This window comes from Syngnathoides biaculeatus, chromosome 2 (assembly GCF_019802595.1).
Source record: "Syngnathoides biaculeatus isolate LvHL_M chromosome 2, ASM1980259v1, whole genome shotgun sequence".
Taxonomy (NCBI): domain Eukaryota; kingdom Metazoa; phylum Chordata; class Actinopteri; order Syngnathiformes; family Syngnathidae; genus Syngnathoides; species Syngnathoides biaculeatus.
This window is the reverse complement of record NC_084641.1, coordinates 42,694,451-42,719,052: the sequence shown is the minus strand read 5'-3', so window position 1 is coordinate 42,719,052 and position 24,602 is coordinate 42,694,451. Positions and strand designations below refer to the sequence as shown.

The 24,602-nt window shown below is 43.7% G+C and overlaps 1 protein-coding gene across 16 annotated transcripts in view; it reads right to left on the bottom strand.

The window, feature by feature from the left end:
• Positions 1–24,602, bottom strand: part of itpr3 (inositol 1,4,5-trisphosphate receptor, type 3) — a 285,052-nt gene that overhangs the window by 5,836 nt on the left and 254,614 nt on the right. For 9 of the 16 annotated variants that reach the window (XM_061806443.1, XM_061806417.1, XM_061806407.1 and 6 more), the window contains 8 exons: positions 23,928–24,047; positions 23,651–23,826; positions 23,507–23,536; positions 18,861–19,025; positions 18,602–18,791; positions 18,434–18,520; positions 11,397–11,515; positions 4,440–4,605 (listed from right to left, as the gene is read on the bottom strand). In XM_061806443.1, coding sequence (XP_061662427.1) covers positions 4,440–4,605; positions 11,397–11,515; positions 18,434–18,520; positions 18,602–18,791; positions 18,861–19,025; positions 23,507–23,536; positions 23,651–23,826; positions 23,928–24,047 — 1,053 coding nt within the window. Of the gene's footprint in view, positions 1–4,439; positions 4,606–11,396; positions 11,516–18,433; positions 18,521–18,601; positions 18,792–18,860; positions 19,026–23,506; positions 23,537–23,650; positions 23,827–23,927; positions 24,048–24,602 lie in introns of those variants that run through there. The other 7 variants (XM_061806436.1, XM_061806476.1, XM_061806486.1 and 4 more) reach the window with 5 other exon arrangements.

Genomic DNA, 24,602 nt, shown 5'->3' with positions numbered 1-24,602 from the left:
CATGGCCGCGATCATCCTCTTCTTAATACAGTGCAGTCGTCCTGTCCCATGTGCAGAAAAACACCCCAAAAGCATGATGCTTCACAGTAGGTATGGTGATTTTGGGATGGACCTCATCATTCGTCTTCCTCCAAACACGGTTAGTGGAATTATGACCAAAAAGTTCAATTTTGGTCTCATCTGCCCACAAATCTTTCTCCCACGACTCCTCTGCATCATCCAAAGGGTCTTTGGAAAACTTAAGACGGGCCTTGACATGTGCATGATTTCAAACCATAACGTCTTAGTGTATTTCCTACAGTCACCGTGGAAACTGTCGTCCCAGCTCTTTTCAGGTTATTGACCAAGTCCTGTTGTGTGGTCCTAGGCTGATTCCTCACCTTTCGAAGGATCATTGAGACCCCACAAGGTCATATCTTGCATGGGGCTCCACTCCGATTGAGATTGACTGTCATATTTAGCTTGTTCCATTTTCTTATGATTGCTCCAACAGTGGACCTTTTTTCACTAAGCTGGTTGGGAATTTCTCCGTAGCCCTTTCCAGCCGTGTGGAGTTGTACAATTTTGTCTCTGGTGTCTTTCGAGAGATCATTGGTCTTGGCCACATTACAAGTTCGAGTCGTACTGATTGTATGGGGTAGACACCTGTCTTTATGCAGCTAATGACCTCACATAGGTGCATCTGATTAAAGATAATAGATGGAATGGAGGTGGACTTTTAAAGGTGGACTAACAGGCCTTTGAGGGTCAGAATTCTAGCTGATAAACAGGTGTTCACATACTTATTTGCAGCTGTATCATGTAAATAAAGCATAGAAAAAAATCATACATTGTGATTTCTGGATTTTTCTTTTTAGATTATTTCTCTCACAGTGGACATGCACCTGTCTTACAGCCATGCTGCCCTGAGAACACCGTCAGCTCTCGGAAGCTAAGCGGGTTTGGCCCTGGTTAGTACTTGGATGGGAGACCGCCTGGGATTACCATGTGCTGTAAGATTCTCTCCCCGGCTAGACGCAGAGGGGTTGCGTCAGGAAGTGCACCAGGCGTAACACTGTGCCAAACGGGACAAGCGAAAGGAAAAGAAGAAGAAGACAGGGGACATGCACCTACGATGAAAATTTCAGATGTCTCCATGATTTTTAAGTGGGAGAACTTGCAATATAGCAGGGTGTTCTAATTATTATTTTCTTCACTGGATGTTGTCATAAGCTTCTTGTTTCGTCTTCGCCACCTCTACCTTTGCACTATGTCGCATCTCAATGTATTCCTTTCGCTTCTCCTCAGTCCTCTCAGTGTCCCACTTCTTTGCTCGCCTATTTCCTGTATTTTGAGGTTTCACCACGAAGGCTTCGATTCCTCTTTGCTACCAGAAGACACCCCAAGTACTCTCCTGCCTGTCTCTCTGATCACCTTGGCTGTAGTAGTCCAATCTTCTGGGAGCTCCTCCTGTCCATTGAGAGCCTGTCTCACCACTTTCCGGAAGGCCGCACAACATTCTTCCTTTCTCATCTTCCACCACATGGTTCTCTGCTCTATGTTTGTCTTCTTAATCTTCCTCTCCATGACCAGGGATCCTACACACCCCCATCCTATGTGTCAATCTCCACTGTCCCCTACCACTGCCTTACAGTTAGTAGCCTTCTTCAGATTACATCGTCTGAGCAAAATATAATCCACCAGCGTGCTTCTACCTCCATTTTTTTTGGTCATCCCATGTTCCTGTCTCTTCTGGAAACAAAGCTTAACTATTGCCATTTCCGCTCTTTTTGCACAGTCCACCACCATCTGCTGCTCAAAGTTCCTTTCCTGGCTGTTATACATACCCATCACTTCTTCATCACCCCTGTTTTTTTTACCAGTTTGGAATTGTTTTGATGAACACTCATCTTTGTTTTGCAAAGTTTTAAGATGGATGCCCTCTCTGATGTCACCCTCTGCATTTAGCCGGGCTTGGGACTAGCCTACAGATTGCAGTGGCTTGTACCCCCATAAGGCTTACTTTTTTTGCTTCATAAATACCACCATTTAAAAACAGCTTGCTAACATTTGTCTGAAATATTTGTATTTTTTTGATACTCTCAATTCAGTGGGAAAATGATTTAAAAATATCTGTATTTCATTTATATTATTTCGATGATTGTGTATTGATATTTTTATATACATCCATCCATCCATCCATCCTCCATCCATCCATCCATCCATCCATCCATCCATCCATCCATTTTCTACCACTTCTCCGGGTCGGGTCGCAGGGGAAGTAGCTTCAGCAGGAATACCCAGACTTCCCTTTCCCTAGCCACCTCTTCCAGTTCTTCCGGAGGGATCCCGAAGCGTTCCCAGGCCAGCCCAGTGTGTCCTGGATCATCCCCGGGGTCTTTTTCCGGTGGAACATATCCTTGAACATCCGGCTCAGATACCTCAGCCACCTCATTTGTCTCCTCTCAATGGGGAGGAGCAGCGGTTTGACACTCAGCCCATCCTGGATGACCGAACTTCTCACCCTATCTCTAAAGGAGAGCCCGTACACCCTGTGGAGGAAACTCATTTTGGCTGGTTGTATCTGGGATCTTTTTCTTTCGGTCATGACTCACATCTCGTGCCTATAGGTGAGGGTAGAAACATAGATCGACTGCTAAATTGAGAGCTTCATGTTTTGATCTAGCTCCCACTTGATGAGAATGGACTGATACAAAGTCCGCATCACTGCACACACTCCGATACACCTGTCGATTTCCCGCGCCATTCTTCCCTCAATTGTGAACAAGACCCCAAGATACTTGAACTCCTCCACTTGGGGAAGGATCTCATCCCTGACCCGTAGAGGGTACAGCGCCCTTTCTGGATTGAGGATCATGGTCTTAGATTTGGAGGTGCTGATTCTCATCTCAGCTGCTTAACAGTCAGGTGCGAACCGCTCCAGTGAATGCTGTCTAAAATTCGTGTGCATCAAACACTTTTACTTTTGAGTGAAATCACTCACATTTGAAAATGTACGGGTGTGGTCAGTCATGCTCGCAGATATAAAGTTACAGGTGTGGTCCACCAGTCATACCCGCAGATAAAGTTGCGGGTGTGATTCGGGATGGAATCTCAAGACCTAAATAATTTACTGGATTAATATAACATAACTGGAAATTAAAAATAAAATGAACAAATACATAACTAAAATAGAAAAAAAAATTCAAACTCAGAAATGATTATTTCCAATTTCAACTGATATGAGTAGAACATAATTTAAAATGGTATTTAAAGTTTTTCAACAAAAAAAATTCTTGATCTAACCAACTTTATCTGAAGAAAAGTTAAATGCACTGGCCTGTCAAGGGATAAACACTAACGGTCTATTCGCGCAATGTTTTGAAAATGCTGAAAGTTTAGTTCAACATATTCAGCATTAGTGGCAACCAGCTCGCGATACATTGTAACAAACATTCCTGCCGGCAATCGTGATGTACTTTTATAATCTAGAGTAATTTATGGCGGTATCTATTCTCAATCCATTGATTAAAGATAGGAGTAGATGATCTATATCTTCCTAAACCATGTAGAGGGGGAAAGTTTTCAACTTCAAGATGACGCGTACCACGGGGAAAATGACCGTTCACATTTAGATATATGGACTGACTGACCTTAGAACAAGTCAAAGTAAATCACAATCTCATACTTATAGTTAGATACTGAAACATTACATGTGATATATATATTTTCAATGTAACTCAGGAGTGCCCAGATTTTTTCCTCCCCAAGATCTGCTGTTTAACAGCCAGCCTCTCACGATCAACCGGCGGGGCGGGTGGGGAAGTCACGCGTGCATCGCCGCAACTACCATAAATAGGAGGCTGGCTTGCTTGAAGCAATGAGGGGGATGAGAGTCTCACAGAATGTTTTTTTTTTTTTTGGACAAGCTGTCAGACGATCAACCAAAACTGCCTCGCGATAGACGCATTGAGCACCCCTGGTGTAACTGAATTTCCTTTGATGTGGCTCATTATGTTGATGACTTTCAATGGAAAATGTGCTCGCAGTACGTGAAACAGCTCGGAAAATGTGCCTTTGGCATCACATCCAAACATGCTCAGTACGGTTAACGGGTGGTTACCGATTGTTTTGGAGCAGGCTTGTTTAGTTAACATTTATAAAATAAACATTAATGTCAAGACTACACAAAATAAGCGACGTCTTTCAATGTCTATTTTTTCTACTCGTAACAAATTTTACGCGCATGATTTTTCGTGCTCGACTGTGCATATTTGTGAGCGCGATGGCAAATCAGAGTGACTGTGAGTGGGAGGTGAATCTCAAAATATGGTACACCTTTACTTATCTATAAATGTGTTGTATGACTTCATGTACAGTTGCCAAAATACAGACATAACAGGCCGAGTGTATACATGATGAATCTGATGAATATGATTAGATGTACGGAGTGGACTGACAGCAGATGAAACAGGTGGTCTTCAGGATCTCCTCTTTCTTCTGCTTCTCACTCCTCAGGTCAGCAAAGGTATCGATGATGACACCGAAGATGAGGTTGAGGACAATGATGATGACAATGAAGTAGAACAATAAGTCATACACCACACGGGCAGGAAACAGGGGCTCCTGCACACACACGCAGGGACATATGTGGATCAATCAGACATCAGACATATCAGACCTAATTCAGGATTTCTGCTCTTCCTGATTACAGAAAACCTCACACACACACCATGGGAAAACTCTGATACACAGACATGTGGTTCACATGGTCACCACTGAAATGCGAAAGCATTCACAACAAAAACAATTTTATATTCACGACCAAACTGCTCTCAAGTCACTATTGAAACACTCATACACAATATAGAATAATCGCACACACACCAGTGAATATGAGAACATTTCAGTATTATGTGTGAGGGGATTTAATTTACAACGGAAGAGGTTCGACCAAAACTGAATCTTCTTCTTTTCCTTTTGGCTTGTCCTGTTAAGGGTCGCCACAGTGTGTCAACTTTTTCTATCTAAGCCTATCTCCTGCATCTTCCTTTCTAACACTATCTAACAACAATCGAAATCTGCTCTCTCTAACCTTGTCTCCAAAACATGCAACTTTGGCTGTCCCTCTAATGAGCTCATTTCGAATCCAATCCAACCTGCTCACTCCGAGCAAGAACCTCAACTTCTTAATTTCTGCCACCTCCAATTCTGCTTCCTGTTCTCTCTTCAGTGCCACCATCTCTAATCCGTACAACATGTCCGGCCTCACCACTGTTTTATAAACTTTGCCCATCATAGCATAAACTCTTCTGTCTCGGAACACAATAGACACCTTCCGCCAGCTGTTCCAACCTGCTTGGACCTGTTTCCCCACTTCCTTACCACACTCACCATTGCTCTGGATTGTTGACCGCAGGTATTTGAAGTCGTCCACCCTCACTATCGCTTTTCCTTGGAGCCTCAGTCTTACCCCTCGAACCCTCTCACTCACGCACAAATATTCTGTTTTACTTCAGCTAATCTTCCTTCCTCTCCTTTCCAGTGCATTCCGTCATCGTTCCAATTGTTCCTCCACCTGCTCCCTGCTTTCACTGCATATCACAATATCATCTGCAAATATCATAGTCCAAGGAGATTCCATTCTAACATCTGTTAGCCTATCCATTACCACAGCAGAGGAAGGTGCTCAGACCTCATCCTTGATGCAACCCCACCTCCAAGTTAAATTCTTCTGTCACACCTATGGCACACCTCCCCACTGTTCTGCTACCCTCATACATGTCATGTACTATTCTAACATATTTCTCTGCCACACTAGACTTAGACTTGCACTTGCAGTACCACACTTCTTCCCTTGGTACTCTGTCATGGCCTTTTTCTAGATCCACAAATACAATGTAGCTCTTTCTGACCTTCTCTGTACTTTTCAACAAGCATCCTCAAGGCAAATAATGCATCTGTGGTACTCTTTCTAGGCACTAAACCACACTGTTGCTCGCAGATACTTACTTCCGTCCTGAGTCTAGCCTCCACTAGCCTCTGCACATCGCCTTTGTTCTTAAAATTGGGAACTAGCACACTTTCCCTCCATTTTTCGTGAATCTTCTTACCCACTCGTATTCTGTTGAGTAAGTTGGTCAAAATCTCCACAGCCACCTCTCCATATTGCTTCCATACCTCCACAGGTATGTCATCAGGACCAACTTCCTTTCCATTTTTCATCTTCTTTAGTGCCTTTCTAATTTCCCCCTTACTAATCATTGCCACTTCCTGGTCCTTCACACTTACCTCTTCTACTCGTCCTTCTCTATCATTTTCTTCATTCACCACCTTCTGCCATTTGCATGCTTTTTGCAAAGTCCACCACCATTTGTCGCTCAAAGTTCCTTTCTTGAGTGGTATCCATACCCATCACTTCTTCATCACCCCTGTTTCCTTTACCAAATGTCCATTACAATCCGCACCAATGACAACACTCTCTGTGTCTGGGATGCTCTGAACTACTTCATCTTTCCAGAATTTCTCTTCAAACTCTAGGTCACATCCTACCTGTGGGGCATAGCTGCTAATCACATTATACAGAACACAGATCAAAGGCCGTATATTCAATTGTAGGGCTCTGTGCATTCCTCTTTTGCTTCCGCTGACAAATCTGCTTCTTTGTCTTTGTCTTCGACCCAGAGTAGCTGAATTTCGACTGACGCCCTGCAGGTTAACAGTCCCAAGGTTGGGTGTTGTTTACCCGGGCCATAACTGATCCGGTCTGGGATTCTTTAGATGAATGTTCATATTTGTTTGGCAAAGTTTTAAGGTGGATGCCCATCCTGACACAACCCTCTGCATTTATCTGGGCTTGGGAACAGCCTCCAGACTGCAGTGGCTTGTACCTCCATAGGGTTGCATTCAGAGATAGTCTTCTGAAAAGCTCTTTAAAATACCAAAGATCCTGCTCCCTTACAATAGCCATAAATCCCCATGATGATAGAATATAAATAATATGCTATATTTGTCTTTATTTATAGGAACAATTTAGCTCTTCAGGAAGTATTCAATCTGATTAAAATATTTTTATAAATATCAGATTACCAAATATACAGGACAAAATCAACAGTACTCCCAATAACAGCAACCTCATGAAATCCTACAGACCACATCCCTGATTACCCCATTTCTGCATGAATATTTAGATAAAAACAAATAAGACAAAATGAAAATGAAAACAATTTACTAATTAAAAAAAATACATTTTATATATACAGTGGTGGTGGTACAGTGACACAGCCGTAAAAGTGTTGGCTTCACAGGTCTGAGGACCTGGATTCAAATACCAGTGCCGCCTGTGTGGAGTTTGCATCTTCTCCCCATGCCTGCATGTATTTTCTCCGGGCACTCCGGTTTCCTCCCACATCCCAAAAACATGCAACATTAGTTGGACACTCTAAATTGCCCCTTGGTGTGATTGTGAGTGCGGCTGTTGTCTGTCTCCATGTGCCGTACAATTGGCTGGCAACCAGTTCAGGGTGTACCCTGCTTCCTGCTTGTTGACAGCTTGGATAGGCTCCAGCACTCCCGCAACACTACTGAGGATAAGCGGCTAAGAAAATGGATGGATGGATATACAGTAGTACCTTGACATACAAGTACTGTAACTTTACATACAAGTTTCCTGAGACATGACCTGCGGCTGGGATAATTTTTTGATTTGTCTTCCTAGGATTTGACGGACAAATGACTCGTGGTAGATGGCACTGCGATCGTTAAGATACTGAAACACATAGGTTCCGATCAGCTCTCCGAGGTTCACTCTGTTTTTCCAAGTGTGCACCTCACATCTTTGTGCAGATGTGCTCATGTTTTGTTATTTTGGATTTATCACAAGTGGATTTTCAACCATTTTCAATGATTGAAATGAATGATTTCATGATTGCTTGCCTCGTGTACCTTACACTGCCCCTCCACTCTTAAAGGGGTATACTGATAGTTACAGATAATACAATATATGCGATTTACAAGCAGAAGGAATCTATTAAGTCGATGACGCCAACCAAGGGGGCGACAATTATTTTAAAGCTACAGAGCAGAGGAGGAGCTGACGATGGAGGAATTAAAGGAGCAACAGATGCAGCAGCAGCATAATATTTGCAGAGTAAGCGTTCTGACAAGGAGACAGTGGTGGAGATCATCTCTACCACCAAGATAAAGGAAGTGCTTGCAATGTGGGAGAAAGTTTCAGACTTTGTGAGGAAGAAAAATGCAGAAAAAACTCATCGTGCATTGGTGCTATGTAATGACACGTGCCTTACACATGTCAGAAATAAACCTCCATGGACAGGTGTTTTTTTTAAATGGCTGTTTGTTGACACAGAAGGATGTTTTGGAAAAAAGGCAAAAAATGTGCAAGAGAAAAGACCTGAAGATAATTCGGCAAATCTGAAAAAAATGTACAGTAGCAATTAAGTTCATTTATTACGTGTACAAGTAGCAGTAAGAGTGTAGCTTAGTGAAGTGATACAAATCAAGTTCAGCAAAAGTGAAAGAAAAACAAACTTGCTGCAATTAAGTAAAGAGATAGTGCAAAGAAGAGAGTGAGCAAAAGTGACAGAGAAACAACATCCCCCACAAACATCATCCATCAGCCTTCTCTACCATCCACCTCCACCAAAAGTCATCTCATCTCCAAGGTAAGTACACTTAACAAAAGCATTTCCTTTTTTGCCCCTATTTTATACAATATTATTTATATTGGTGAGCTGATTGGCTGCGTATCATCGAAACCTCACCCAGCAATTTCCGTCCCACCTTTTCATTTGTCCTTCCTTTTCACCATTTTCACCATTGCGATAACCTCTCCTCTTCATAATGTCGCCGAAGCGCTGTGCTGATCCTTCCTCCAAAGTGCTCAAGAGAAAGAGGAAGATGATGACGATAAGCAAGAAAGTAAAACTTTTGGATCAGATCAAAGATGGCAGAAGTTACGCTTTTGTGGCGGCCCATTATGGTGTGAATGAATCCCCAGTGTGCTACACAAAGAACGATATGGCAAACATTCATAAAACCGCTTCAATAACTTTTAATAATGAAGCGAAATGTGTGGTGACTCCAGGAAATAATAGGATTGTTCGATTGGAAGGTGCGTTAGCTTTTTGGATAGCGGATTGCAGAAAAAAAGGCCTGGTGCAGATGAAGAAGCTGAAGAAAGTGCTGACAAACCTCAAGCCAGCACAAGTGCTGCAAGTAGCAATTCACCCCCATGAGGACGAGGCTTTTTGGTAAGCAAATGTTGGTTTGAAACATTTCAAAAGCGTTACAGCCTCAGAAGCGTGCCTCTCTACGGCGAGATGTTGCTCGTCACTATGTGAAGGAAGAATTTGCACAAGACTTTGACAACAATATAGTTTGAGCTGTCGAGTTTAGCAATTGAGTTGACGGCGTTATGTCCTTGTATAGGGGAATTTTAAAGAAGAAAAAACAGACAACTCCCCATCACCATTTTTTCCTCAAAGAGAAACACATCAGTTACACCGTCAGCACCTCCAGCAGAAGATTCTCCAAATGAAGAATGTTAATAACGTATGCGCTGCAATAAAAATGTTACTGTGGAGCACAAAGTTTTAATAAATTGTCATGAGTCAGACTGGACCACGGCCAAGAGGGGCGTGGCCACTCCCCTGGCTGGTGACATTTTTCACCGCTCTCAACTGTTTAACATTGGGACTGTAATTAGATGTTGTATTCAAGATGGAGTTTTGTCACTGGCATTTGCCAGATCATTGCTTAATGTCTCATTCCCACACTCTCGCAATCCTGTTCCTGATCTCCCGTGTACCGATCCCTGCCTGCCCGCTGACCTGCCTTCTATGGCTGACGTCCTGGTTACTGCTGCTCCTGTTGACTGTCTGCCTAATCCCTGACCTTGGAACGAATAAATACTTTTTCTCCGGAGTCCTGCATTTGGGTGCTGCCCCGCATGGGTCGTGACATAAATAAGATTTAACTAGACACTTATACTGTTGAAAATGTTTGTCTCAAATGGACATTGAAATTAGATCCTTACAAAGACGGAAGACAGAAAAAGTCTTTAAAATTTTAATAATATATGTTAGCTTTTCTTTCAGAATAGTGCCTGTGACATGGCAGTAACACAGCAGCAATATGGTATGAACACAGCACGAACAGGGCTGGTTAAAAAAACATACTGGTAAAAGTGAACTGAATGACAAGAGTTGTCTGTGTCCTGATGGAAAGACTTTTTCGTTTCATAAATCTAAGACACCATGACGGTCCTTCTTTAAAATCCTGAATTTCTATTGGGTGGCAATTGTTTTTGGTTTCAGTCGGATCTGCACAGTGGAAACACCTCGGCCATCTGCTCTCTGTGTTCCCCCAGTCTTCAAGAATGTTTTCCAGTTCGGGCCACCTGCTTTTATTAACCCAGCGATTCATAAATGGCAAGTTTACGTGGAGCAGCTCTGTTTCCTTCTTTATTGGCCAGCTCAATTGCTTTTAAAGGAAGAATCTCCCCAAAATTAATATCTACAATAAACCCTCCAATGTGAAGTAATATTATTATTAGATATATTTTGGACATTAATTTAATAAAAATGAAAATAAAGAATATTTTTTAAATCCAAGCAAAATCTGGAAGTGTGCCAGCTTTCACAGCCAAACGCGGAAGAAACATCCGTGACTCCACCCCTGACGTCGCCGGTGGTTGGCATTACAGACCATTCGTTTTTTTTCACAAAAATCGTCCACAAAATGCCAGATAGTGGACGTTCTCCGTTCGGTGAAACGTATCCACGAGCAATGGGGCGTCAGAACAGGAAGCACTGTAGGCATGGCAAACGCTGATTGGCTGTCAGTTTTCCAGCCCGGCTCATTGGAATGTCTGAGCGAGAGAGGAATTTCGATAATACGTTTCCAATTTAGAGATGTTTCTTGGAGAAATCTATGGATAACTCTGGCATCAAAAGAAACACAAAGTATTTAATCACTTTATTTGCATCTTATACTCACAAGGGTCATGGGGAGTGCTGGAGCCTATCAAAGCTCTCTACGGGCAGGAGGCGGGATACACCATGAACTGGTTGCCAGCCAATCGCATGGGACATAGAGACACACAGCAGTCGCACTCACAAACACACTTAAAGGCAATTTAGAATCTCTAATTAATACATGTTTCGGGGATGTGGGAGGAAACCGGAGGGCCCATAGAAAACCCATGCAGGCATGGGGAAAACATGCAAGCTCCATACAGGTGGGGCTGGGATTTCAACCCGTGAGGCCAACGCCACCAAATAGCAGTTGATTGATTGAATGATACAATGTAAATGCACTTAGATACACAGAGATACATTTCACGAACAGGAAGTGGGTGGTGGGTTGCGGGTAACACAAGCAGAGGAAGCGCCTACATTCTTGGAGGGCTGGCGTAAGACATCACCCACACCACCGCCGTTTCTCAGGCCATGATTCAGAACAGTTACGATACACATCAACAGCGTGTCACAGGCACGCTCACTGTTCGAGTCATCTGCGGGGAAAAAAAAACAAAATGAGAACCCCTTCCTGTGTCAAACGCGTACACGAATTCTAAAGCGCCTTCAAAGTCAAACAATATAGGTTCTGTACATACATACAGACACACGTGCGCACATGCATGCACACACACACACTATGGGAATAGGAAATTTTACATGAAGTCATGTGAGGTAACCGATTACCTATAAACCAAATGTTAATACTTGGTACTTGCTGTTTTAGTTCCATTATACAGTCGTTGGCAACAAAATTGTGTGTGTATTTTGTGCAGACGATATAAACTGAAGGAGGTTACTGACTGTAAAGTAGTGGTAGAGGAGAGTGTAACTCAACAGCATAGGATGGTGTTGTGTAGGATGACAGACTTGGCTGGTGGGGAGGAAGATTAAGAAGACAAAGGTAGGGCAGAGAACCATATGGTGGAAGCTGAAAAAGAAAAATGTGCGGTCTTTCGGAAAGAGGTGGACAGGAGGAGCTCCCAGAAGACTACAACTGCCAAGGTGGTCAGAGAGACTGGCAGGAGAGTACTTGGGGTGTCTTCTGGTAGGAAAGGGGAGAAGGAGACTTGGTGGTGGAAGCCCTAAATATAGAAAGTCATACAAGGAAAGAGATTAGCGAAGAAGAAGTGGGACACCGAGAGGACTGAGGAGAGGCGAAAGGAATACATTGAGATGTGAAAATGGGCAAAGGTAGAGGTGGCGACGGCTAAACAAGAGGCATATGATGACATGTACACCAGGTTGGACATGAAAGGAGAAAAGGATCCCTCCACATTGACCAGACAGAGGGGATAGAGATGTAAAGGATGTGCAGAGGGTAAGGGTGATTAAGGATAGTGATGGAAATGTGGTAGTGTGCTAAATAGATGGAAGGTATACTTTGAGAAGTTGATGAATGAAGAAAATGAGAGAGAAGGAAGAGTAGAAGATGCAAGTATAAAGGACCAGGAAGTGGCATTGATTGGTAAGAGGGAGGATAAAAAGGCACTGAACAGAATGAAAAATGGAAAGACAGTTGGTCCTGATGGCATACAAATGGAGGTATGGAAGCAATTTGGAGAGGTGGGTGTGGAGTTTTTGACCAACTTACTCAACAGAATACTAGCAGGAGAGAAGATGGCAGAAGAATGGCGGAAAAGTGTCCTAGTCCCCATTTTTAAGAACAAAGGCGATGTTCGTAGCTGTGGAAACTATAGAGGAATAAAGATGATGAGACACACAATGAAGTTATGGGAAAGAGTAGTGGAGGCTAGACTCAGGACAGAAGTAAGTATCTGCGAGCAACAGTATGGTTTCATGCCTAGAAAGAGTACCACAGATGCATTATTTGCCTTGAGGATGCTTGTGGAAAAGTACAGAGAAGGTCAGAAGGAGCTCCATTGTCTCTTTGTAGACCGAGAGAAAGCCTAGGATAGAGTACCAAGAGAGGAACTGTGGTACTACATGCGGAAGTCTGGTGAGGCGAAGAAATATGTTAGAATAGTACAGGACATGTATGAGGGCAGCAGTACAACGGTGAGGTGTGCCGTTGGTGTGTCAGAAGAATTTAAAGTGGAGGTGGGACTGCATCAGAGATCCGCGCTGAGCCCTTTCCAGTTTGCGGTAGTAATGGACAGGCTGACATATGAGGTTAGACTGGAAACCCCTTGGACTATGATGTCCGCAGATGATATTGTGATCTGGAGTGAAAGCAGGGAACAGGCAGAGGAACAATTAAAAAGATGGAGGCACACACTGGAAAGGAGAGGAATGAAGATTAGCGGAAGTAAAACAGAATATATGTGCATGTGAGGGGCGGAGGAGGAGTGAAACTCCAGGGAGAAGAGATAGCAAGGATGGATGACTTCAAATACTTGGTGTCATCAATACAGACCAATGGAGAGTGTGGTAAAGAAGTGAAGAAATGGGTCCAAGCGGCGTGGAACAGTTGGCGGAAGGTGTCTGGTGTTCTATGCGACAGAGGAGTCTCCGCTAGGATGAAGGGCAAAGTTTATAAAACAGTGGTGAGGCCGGCAATGATGTACGGATTAGAGATGGTGGCACTGAAGAAGAAACAGGAAGCAGAACTGGAGGTAGCAGAAATGAAGATGTTGAGGTTCTCCCTTGGAGTGAACAGGTTGGATAGGATTAGAAATTAGCTCATTAGAGGCACAGTCAAAGTTGGATGTTTTGGAGACAAGGTTTAAGAGAGCAGACTTCGATGGTTTGGACATGTTTAGAAGCGGGAGAGTGAGTAAATTGGTAGAAGGGTGCTGAGGATGGAGCTGCCAGGCAAAAGAGCGAGAGGAAGACTAAAGAGAACGTTGTTGGATGTTGTGAAGGAAGACATGAGGTCAGCTGGTGTTAAAGAGTAAAATGCAGGATAGGCCGAGATGGAAAAAGATGACACTCTGTGGCCACCCCTAATGTGACAAGCTGAAAGGAAAAGTGTATTACGGTAATGTGCACCGCCAACCTGAGATTCCTGACCTGCTCGAGGGAGTTTACCATTTCATGACTGTCAGAAATAGCTGCACATTAATTATTTATTTAAGACAGTAATACGTGTTATCAATAGTATGAATAAAATGTTATTCCATTATTGAGCATTTATTTCAATTGGATGAAGAATTCTGTTCTGGCAATTACAGGGACCAGGATAAGCCTGTCCTGTGGCCTGTCCCGAGATACAGTGAAGAAAATAACCCTAATGAACTGGGGCCTCCTGTCGGAAACCACTTTAGTGGGAAGACCATGCAACCTGAATATGTTATTTACAGTGAAGAAAATAAGTATTTGAACACCTTACTATATTGCAAGTTCTCCCACTTGGAAATTATGGAGGGGTCTGAAATTTTCATTGTAGGTGCATGTCCACTGTGAGAGATAATCTAAAAATAAAAATCCACAAATCACAATGTATGATTTTTTTCAATGCTTTATTTGCATGATACAGCTGCAAATAAGTATTTGAACACCTGTTAGTCCACCTTTAAAAGTCCACCTCCAGTCCATGTATTATCCTTAATCAGATGCACCTGTGTGAGGTCATTAGCTGCATAAAGACACCCGTCTACCCCATACAATCAGTCCAAATCAAACTTGTAATGTGGCCAAGACCAAAGAGCTCTCCAAAGACACCAGAGACAAAATTGTACAAGCTAAATATGACGGTCAATCTCAATCGGAGTGGAGCCCCATGCAAGATATCAACTCGTGGGGTCTCAATGATCCTTAGAAAGGTGAGGAATCAGCCCAGGACTACACGACAGGACATGGTCAATGACCTGAAACGACCTGGGACCACCGTTTCCAAGGTTGGTAATACACTAAGACATGGTTTAAAATCATGCATGCCACGGAAGGTTCACTGCTTCAACCAGCACATGTCAAGGCCCGTCTTAAGTTTGTCAATGACCATTTGGACGATACAGATGAGTCATCAGAGAGTGTTTTGTGGTCAAATGAGACAAAAATGAAACTTTTTGGTCATAATTCCACTCATCGTGTTTGGAGGAAGACGAATGATGAGTTCCATCCCAAGACTGGTCCTTGGTGTCAAAAACATTGAAGCTGATGCTTTCTGAATGAGAGTCGGGAATGTTAATGTGAGAGTCTGAGTATGGTGGGTTATTTTACCTAGAAAATTACCATCTGCTGCATATGCATTACGGGGGCACTGTCCCTCATCAGTCCTGAAACCCATGCTTTTGACGAGCTGTGAATTTAAAAGATTGCCGTTTGAACCCAAGTCAATGAATGCAGTCGCCTTGACTGTCTGTATTCATGAACGCAGGGTGACAAGAGCTTTGGTCTAGACTGTCCTGAACGAGTTTAGGACTCACCATAGTCAGGGTTCGGGCTGAGGTACCAGCTGGTTTGACCAGGCAGTGCATCACGTTGTGCACCGACTGCCTGCAGTAAAAGCAGAGTCCCTCCCTCTGGCGGCGTAGACATTCCTCGGGTGACAGGCGGAGGCGGCCCAGTTGCCTGGGCTTCTCCGCTTCCACAGACGCACCTTGAGGAGGGTCTGCGTCCCTGTTATGTGAAGGCGTATTCATCCGCCAGGCGTTGTCCTGCTCCCGATCCATTAGTCTCGTCAATCTTTAAAATGAGAGCGATGAGTGCATCCAGGTCTGTCGGCACGTCCAGCGGGATCAACTGGTCCTTTTCCGCGGGGGACAGCTCTTGAAAGAATGCATGTAGGTGTGCCCTGTTGTGCCACTGGCTTTTGACTACAAGAATGCGGAAGTCAATGGCGTAGTTGGAAAGCCGGCGTTTGCCTTCTTGCAGCGTGATCAAGGAATTTTCTGCTTCGTGTTCAGGGGATCCATACTGGAACACTTGCGCCGTGGACTTCACGAAGGATGCCCACGTCCAACTTGTGTTCGTGTCGCGGCTTCAATCAGTGGTCGCCCATGCTTCCGCGCGTCCCATCACATGGGAAATGACGAACGCAATCTTGACTCTGTCAGAGGGAGCCTGTAGCTCGAAGTGGAGCTCGCACTGTGTGATGAATGGTTTAAGTCCAGGGTTCATACTCAGTCTGACCAAAAAAAATTAAGGGCTTTTTAGGGACATTCTTAGGGGCTGACACGAAAAATTTAGGGCTGATATGGAAAAAAATTAGGGCAGACACGAAAAATTTAGGGCCATCGTGGGAAATCAAGAGTAAGGAAAAAAGACTCACCCAATGGTGCCATCAACCTTTCTTGGTTCATCAAATGTTCCAGTACCTCAGTACCTGTGACAGTGATCACCTGTCGCCCCTTGTGGTAGTTCTCATTGATATGACCATTGTCAATGTCTTCACATAACAGTCTACAGAAAAACAGATTCAAACTACAATTGCAACTATATACACAAATGTCTTCCACTGATGTCTGTCTCAGCACCCCTACTCTAGCTCCTTGAGCCTACCCAGTGCCTCCTCTATTTGTGGCTGCAGAGGTGCCAAAGTGGCTCTCTTGTCCTTTGCTCTGCCTCTGAGTGCATTGGCCTCGGTGATAAACCTCAGATTCCTCTTTTCTCCTGTCAGCCTTCTCAATAAGCGTAGATATGTCAGTCTCTAGTCTGGCTTTTTTGGCTTTGAGGCAGTAGAGATGAAAAGTGGGCAACGATGCCAAATGTAGCCAGGTACAAAGTCTTCCTTTCCCCCACAGTGGTAGTTTTTGTCTGGGAACATGACTGCAAACACTTTCGAATAATTTTCACAAGATTTGTAACTGTCATGGCTGCAGATCACTTTTAAAGTCCACACGATCTCTGCCTTTAACGAGTCCGTCTTTGTGTATTGAACTACGTTCATAAAGCCTGACTTCTGGCTGGTTGAAGTCGATGGCTGGACAACTGTAGGTGCTAGTACCACTGCCTGAATTTGATGCTTCACTATCTTGATATTTTAGAAACAGATTCATACCAACGGAAGATGAGAGAGTCTTCGCCAAATCAGCGTGTCTCCTGTTTTTCCGGTGCGACTCCAGCACTTTGACGCCCATCTTTTCAAGCTGGTAACTCTGGTTGCACAGATGGCAGCTCCCAAAACTCCTTAGTTTCAACCCAAGCTTTTTGAAAAATGTACTTCCCCGTGATACAATTGAATCGATGAAAGAACTACGCTACGTCGTAACGAAGACGAAGTGAAATGCCTACTCACGGAAACAAACAAAGGAATATCGACAAGATGGGGACTGGTTGTTGTTGTTTTTTTTAATAAAAGATAATTTTTTTTTTTTTCGGGAGAATTTTGGCGTAGAGGTCCTCCCTTTCATTTTTTTTTAATTTAAGGCCTTTTTAGGGGCTTGACCGGTTTTCATGGGTTTTTAAGGACTTTTAGGAGCCCCTAAATGCACCTTCAAAAATTTAGGGTTTTTTAGGGACTTTTAGGGCTGCGTGCGAACCCTGGTACCAGAGTCCCCTGAGAAACGCTCCGGACGGGAGAGCGGAGAGCAGACACCCATATGTGCGCCGGGAACTGGCGAGAGGACTGGCTTGTGGAGACGGGTGATTCCGCGGCAGCTACTGGCGCTAGGCTAGTGTCAGCTCCACTGGGGAAGGATTCAGGTTGGGAACTAAGCCAGGGCATTAACTCCCGCAACAGGATGTTCTGTTGCTCAGACTGGCGAGCAACCTTCTGGAACTTTTCGTCATGTTCGGAAAGACAGCGTCCTTGAACCTAGAGAGCATGGTGCACCGGATCTGAGTCGGATGGGTCCATGTCATGGCTTGATCATTCTGTCAAGACCAGAACACAAGGCTGAACCCAAAATGCACTCACGAGACCAGGTACAGTTCAGGAAGCGTCTTTATTCAGTCCAAGGTCGAAACAGAGGCTGGCAGTCTAAACAAGCAGCAGTGTAAGAATCAGTTGGCGAAGAGGCAGGGTCATCAACGAAGCAGGGTTCAGTCCATAGAGCATCAAAGACAAAGACATGAAAAAACGGGGAACGTGACATAAAGTACGACGATCTGGCAAGGATGAGACCGCACGTGGCAATATATACAGACTGTAATTACCGAAACGAGACGCAGGTGAGTGCATATGCTCATCGGAGCAGGTGTGCATCGGATCGAGGAGAGAAACACCCATGACTTATACTCTATTGAGACATCAGCACATGCTGAAAAAATTATTATTAATCGTTGTTGTCCAGACAATTTTTTGAAAAACAATACAATTACAAACAATTAAAGGTACAAACCTAGCAAAATAGAAATACTGATAATTCTCAATATTTTGAGCATATGGATAGCAACAAATTGGTGGTGCACATTGTATATTGGGTTTTCCTGATTTTTTTCTGTCAACTTTGGGGGTGCGCATTTTATTTCAGGACGCATTATACATGAGAAATTAAGGTACTCATTTTGCAGGCATCAATTTATTTTCATACTTTTTAAAAGTACCCTGAACCAGAATAGCAAATTCATACCACTATCCTCACTCATAGTCTCAACATTGTGGACATCATCTGTGGTACATGACTTGAGGAAGTCCTGCGTGGTGCTCGGCTGAGGAACTGACAAAGCAAATGCTCAGTTAACATTAGCTCGTAAGACGAGGTGGTGTGATATCTTGGAAGAAACTATGTTGGGATTACCTGGAGCAATCTGAGGCAGCGGGTCAACCTCCATGATGAAGTCCTCCTTGAGGCACAGGAAGCCCACGATGGAGAAGAGGTAGACAAGGATGAGGGCAAGCAGTGCAGTCAACAGGATTGAGCGTCCATTGCGTGTCACACTCTTGATAACATTGAATAGTGTCTCCTCACGGTAAATGAGATCAAAGAGCTGGTGGAGTGGACATGTTTGTTATCGTCGGATGTGTTGACATGTAAGTGTGGTGGCCTCGCTACGTACCAGGATGCTGTAGAACAGTTCGTGCACAAAGAGGCCTAGTGTGGAGGTGAGTACATAGGCTAGATGGTACAGGAACTCCACATCCATGACCATGGCCTTGTCACCCATGATGAACGTCCCGTTATTACCCACAAAGCTCACCACAAACACCACCTTGTTGATCAGCTGCAAAGACAGCAACCATGTTGTGATGTCACCACAGTCACTATGACAAATATCACCTCAAAATGCTCCTGTCAATGAGGGGTGTGTTGTCTAAACTATATTATCAGTATAGAATCGCCTTCACAGCAAGGAATACATTAATGAAACTAGTGTTGTCACTAAAGGAGGACAGGAAGTAATTACAGTTAGAAAGATGCATCGTTTTCACAGTGACTTGTCATTCATTGCCAGTTTATACCAAGCATGCATGCTTCCCATTTCAAATTAGCTCCCTCTTTTCCACAATGTACCAAAATAAAGTCCGCATCACTGCAGACGCCACACTGTTGTGCCAGTCGATCTCACGCTCTATTGTTCCCGTATTTGTAAACAAGTCACCAAGATGCTTGAACTCCTCCACTGGGGAAAATTTTCATCCCTGACCCGGCATTCTACCCTTTTTCGACTGAGGACCATGGTCTCAGATTTGGAGGTGAGGTCACAGCTTGATGATGCTAACAGAACCACATCATCTGCAAAAAGCAGAGATGGGATGCTTCTATGCCTCGGCTGCGCTTAGAAATTCTTCCCATAAAAGTTATGAACAAAATCGGTGACAAAGGGCAGCCTTGGCGGAGTCCAACTATAACTGGAAAGATTCCGACCTATTGCCGGTAATGCGGACCAAACTCTGACGCTGGTCGTACTGGGACCGGACAGCCCATATCAGCGGGGGTCACGAGACATGGTCGAACACCTTCTCCGAGTCCACAAAACACATGTAGACTGGTTGGGCAAACTCCCATGCATCCTCGAGGTTCTTGCCAAGGGTGTAGAGGCGATCTACTCTTCCACAGCCAGGATGAAAACCACATTGCTACTCCTGAATATGAGATTTGACTTCCCAACATATTCTCCTCTCCATCAACCCTGAATAGACCTTACCAGGGAGGCTGAGAAATGTGATGCCCCAGTAGTTGGAACACACCCTCTGGTCCACCTTTTCAAAAAGGGGGACCACCACCCCAGTCTACCAATCCATAGGCACTGTCCCTGATGTCCATGCGATGTTACAGAGGCATGTCAACCAGGACAGTCCCACAACATCCAGAGCCTTTAGGAACTCCGGGCTAATCCTATCCACCACTGAGGACCTTTTTAACCACCTTGGTGACCTCAACCCCAGAGATAGAAAAGCCCACCTCCAAGAATTCAGCCTCTGCTTCCTCATGGGAAGGAGTGTTGGTGGAAGTAAGAAGGTCTTTGAAGTATTCTTCCCACCGACTAACAACATCTCGAGGTGAGGTCAGCAGCGCACCATCCTTAGTATACACAATGTTGACGGTGCACTGTTTTGCCCTCCTGAGACGCCGGACAGTGGAGCAGAATTTCCTCGAAGCCGTCTTGAAGTTGTTCTTCATGGCGTCACCAAACTCCTCCCATGCCAGGGTTTTTGGCTCAGTGACCACCGAAGCTGTCCTCCACTGAGCGAGCCAGTACCTATGAGCTGCCACAGGAGTCCCACAGACCAGAAATACTCGAAAGGACTCTTTCTTCAGTTTGAGGGCATCCCTCACTGTTGGCGGCCACCAACATGCTGCCACGACAGGTACCAACCACCTTAAGGCCACAGCTCCGATCGGCTGCCTCAGCAATGGAGGCGTCCACTTGGACTCAATGTTCCTGCGTCTCTCGGAACATGAACAAATACTACAAGTATTATACATATTGCAAAATAATAATTATAGTAATATCACATTATAATATATCCAATGAAGCCCTAGGGGGGCACAAGCCAGTGCAATCTGTAGGGTGGTCCCAAGCCCAGATAAATGTAGAGGGTTGCGTCAGGAAGGGCAACTACCGTAAAACTGTGCCAAACAAATATGAGCATTCATCTAAAGAATACCATAGCGGATCGGTCGTGGCCCAGGTTAACAACGGCCGGTATCGTTAACCTGCAGGACATCGGTGGAAATTCAGCTACTGTGGGTCGAAGACGAAGAAGAATAGGAAAGTGGATTCGTCAGCAGAAGAAGTGGAATACACAGAGCCTACAAGTGAGTGCAGGGACTTTAAATGTTGGGACCATGACAGGAAAAGCTCGGGAATTGGTAGACATGATGATTAGGAGAAAGGTTAATATATTTTGCATCCAAGTGAGCAAGTGGAAAGGTAGTAAGGCAAGAAGTTTAGGACCAGGGTTAAAATTATTTTACCATGGAGTAGGTGGGAAGAGAAATGGAGTCAGGGTTATTGAAAAGGAAGAAAGCAGGAAGTAGAGCTGGAAGTAGCAGAAATGAAGACGTTGATGTTCTCGATAAGTGTGAGCTGGTTGGATAGGATTAGAAATGATCTTATTAGAGGGACAGGAAAAAGATGACATGCTTTGGCGACCCCTAACGGGACAAGCTGAGAGGAAAGAAGAAGATATTATAATATATCCATCTATTAATTTTTTAGCCACTTATCCTCACAAGGGTTATGGGAGTATTGTGGTATAAAAAGCGAAAGCATTTACAACTTCAAGGGAATTTGTGTTACTAATATTTTGCTGGAATACTAGTTGTTGTTCTATAGACCATAACTTTTATTTTTGTAAATACTTAAGATGAAGTGCATAACTGTTGCTGTTGAAAACATCACTACACGAGAAGATAGCACAATTCTGATGAACCCTCTTAGGTTGTCTTATATCTTATTGTATTTTTCAGAACAGTTGAATGTCAGGTTAAGCATTTATTTTGTTGAAAGACCCATTGTTAAATCGATAAAGCAAACCTGGGTAGCTTTCCATCAAAGTTAATGGATGTACAAATCTGTTTGATCTGCAGAATGACTAAATTGACTTTATTTTGATTTTTGTATGGATAAAGCTAAACAAAGCAAACAAAATTTGTTTATATAGTGCATTTAATTCATAAGGCAACTTCCTTACTGATTACAGATTACTGTATATATTAGCCGCATCATTAAATATGAAGCAGTGTTCACAGTGCCTGAAAAAGTACCGGCTTGTCGTCAGGAAAATACAGTATTTCCGAGCAACAGTATGGTTTCATGCCTGGTCACACATGAGTACCACAGATCCATTATTTGGTATGAGGCTTTGTGGCTTTGTGGATCGAAAGAAAAGAAAGGAAATGTGGTAATGGATGAGGAAATATGGAGTGGCAAGGAAGTTAAAATAGTACAGGACATGTATGAGGTATGAGGGCAGCAGAAGAGTGGTGCGGTGCGCCAGCTGTAGATGTGAGAGAAGAATGTCAGGTGGAGGTGGGCCTGTGTCAGGGATTAGCTCTGAACCCCTTACTGTTTGCAGTGGTAATGGATAGGTTGACAATTGAAGTGAGACTGGAATCCCCTTGGACTATAATGTTCACAGATTATATTGTGATCTGCTATAAAAGCAGAGAGCCGGTAGAGAAAAAGTTCGAAAGGTGGAAACATGCACTGGAAAGGAGAGGAATGAAGATTAGGCAAAGTAAAACAAAATATATGTGCATGAATAAGAGTGGAGGCAGGAGAGTGAGGATACAAGGAGAACCGAGAGTGATGATGGACGACTTCAAATACTTGAGGTCAACAATCCAGAGCAATGGTGAGTACGGGAAGGAAGTGAAGAAACCAGCCCAAGTTGGTTGGAACAGCTGGCGGTAGTTTGTCAGGTGTGTTGTGTGATAGAACGGTCTCTGCTTGGATGAAGGACAAAGTTTATAAAGCAGTGGTAAGGTCAGCCATGATGAACGGATAAGAGAGAGTGGAACTCAAGATACAACAGGAAGCAGAGCCGGAGGTGGTGGAAATGTGGTTCTCTCTTGGAAGGAGCAAAGCATGCAAGGAAGCTCTCCTAGCATGTTTTGCAGTACTAAGGATGGAAATAGTTTCAGTTTAAAGTGCATGTTTTGTGTCAGTTATGTCTTTAGTCATTGTTTTACTTTGCTTTATTATTTGTTAGTTTTACGTTTGATTCTGTTTGCTGTGGTGTGATCATTTTAGTTTTGATATAACACTATAAGTGTGACTTGCCTTCACTGTTAGAGTCTGGGGGTATATAGGCTTCTTTTGCTTGAATATGTGAAAGTTCCTCACTGTCTTGTGAGCCCTACCATGTGGTAGCATGCATGCTAACACTATTTTGGATATATGTCATCTATGGAAACAGGGTATTTGGTTGTAGTTAAATGAAATAGTCACACAAAATACATTCCCAGATTTTGGATTTTGGTGCACACATAAGATCGTATTGTTAAGCGCCTCGTCCATTTTGGAGAAAATTTAAGACTTAAGTGCACCATAAGGTCGCGAAAATACCATACATATACATAGGTGTTTTAAAACTGCATCAATTATTCGCAGCTTTTCGGGATTCGTGGGGGTGAGGATGGAACGTAGCCCCCACGAATAATGAGAGAACACTCTATTGGTAGAAAAGTAATGAAGATGTAAGAGAAGACAAGAGTTGTTCATGTTAGAGAGGAAGATGCAGGAAATTGGCTTACATGGAAAAACATGACACGCTGTGGTGACCCCTAACAGGACAACCCAAAAGGAGAAGGAGAAGACAGTAATATATAAGATACATAATTTTACAGAAATAAAGGGACTTTTCCCATTTTTTTCAGACATGATTTGAATCATCTTACATTGAGCATGCCCAGAAGGATTAGCGTGTTTCCAATACCCAGATGGTAGATAGACCTTAGGATGAGGGCCAAAGTAAGTGGCTGGAGGCCATAGTGTTGGGAGAGCAAGGCGACCACAGAGAGTCCAGTCAAAGCCCAAAACAACATCAGGAGCAGAGAGTCATCGATGGCTCCCACTGGTAGGTGGGGGACAAAGAGAAGTAAGTGATTTATACATACGTACATACATACATATACTTAGGTCATGTGACGTAAACTAAGCACACCCAGTCAATACCTTGTCCTGAGTCGTACGGGTAGAAGAAGGCAATTATGAGGTTGATAAAGACAGCTAGGTTGAAGGAGATGGTCCCCCACAATGTCATCCTCTTGGAGAACCAGTACAGCAGTGGCATACCTGTCACACACATGTGTCAATCAAGTCTATATGAGTTTAATGAATGAAAGTTCCTGAACTACTTCATACAAACAATTCCAATGAAGTTGGGACATTATGTTAAATAAAGAGAGAATACAATGATTTGATAAACTTTTATTGAGTTGAGTTTTGTGTTTTTTAATGTGACACATTCTGAAAAAGCTGGGATAGATGACAAAAAAAGACAACCTGTTTGGAACATCCCACAGGGGAACAGACTAAGTGAGAGGGTGGGTGCCATGATTGGGAATAAAAGGAGCTACCTTGAATTGCTCACCCATTCACAAGTAAAGTTAGGTGTGAGCGTGATTGTTGTCTGTCTCAAAGTGCCCTGCGATTGCCTGGCAACCAGTTCAGGGTGCCTCCTGCCCGTTGACAGCTGGGATAGGCTCCAGCACTACCGCGACTCTTGTGAGGATCAGCGGCTAAGAAAATGGATCGATGGAAGTTTAAGGACAATGTTCCTCAATGTAAGATGCAAGAAATGTAGGGATTTGATCATCTACAGTCCATAGTATTCATAAAGTTCAAAGA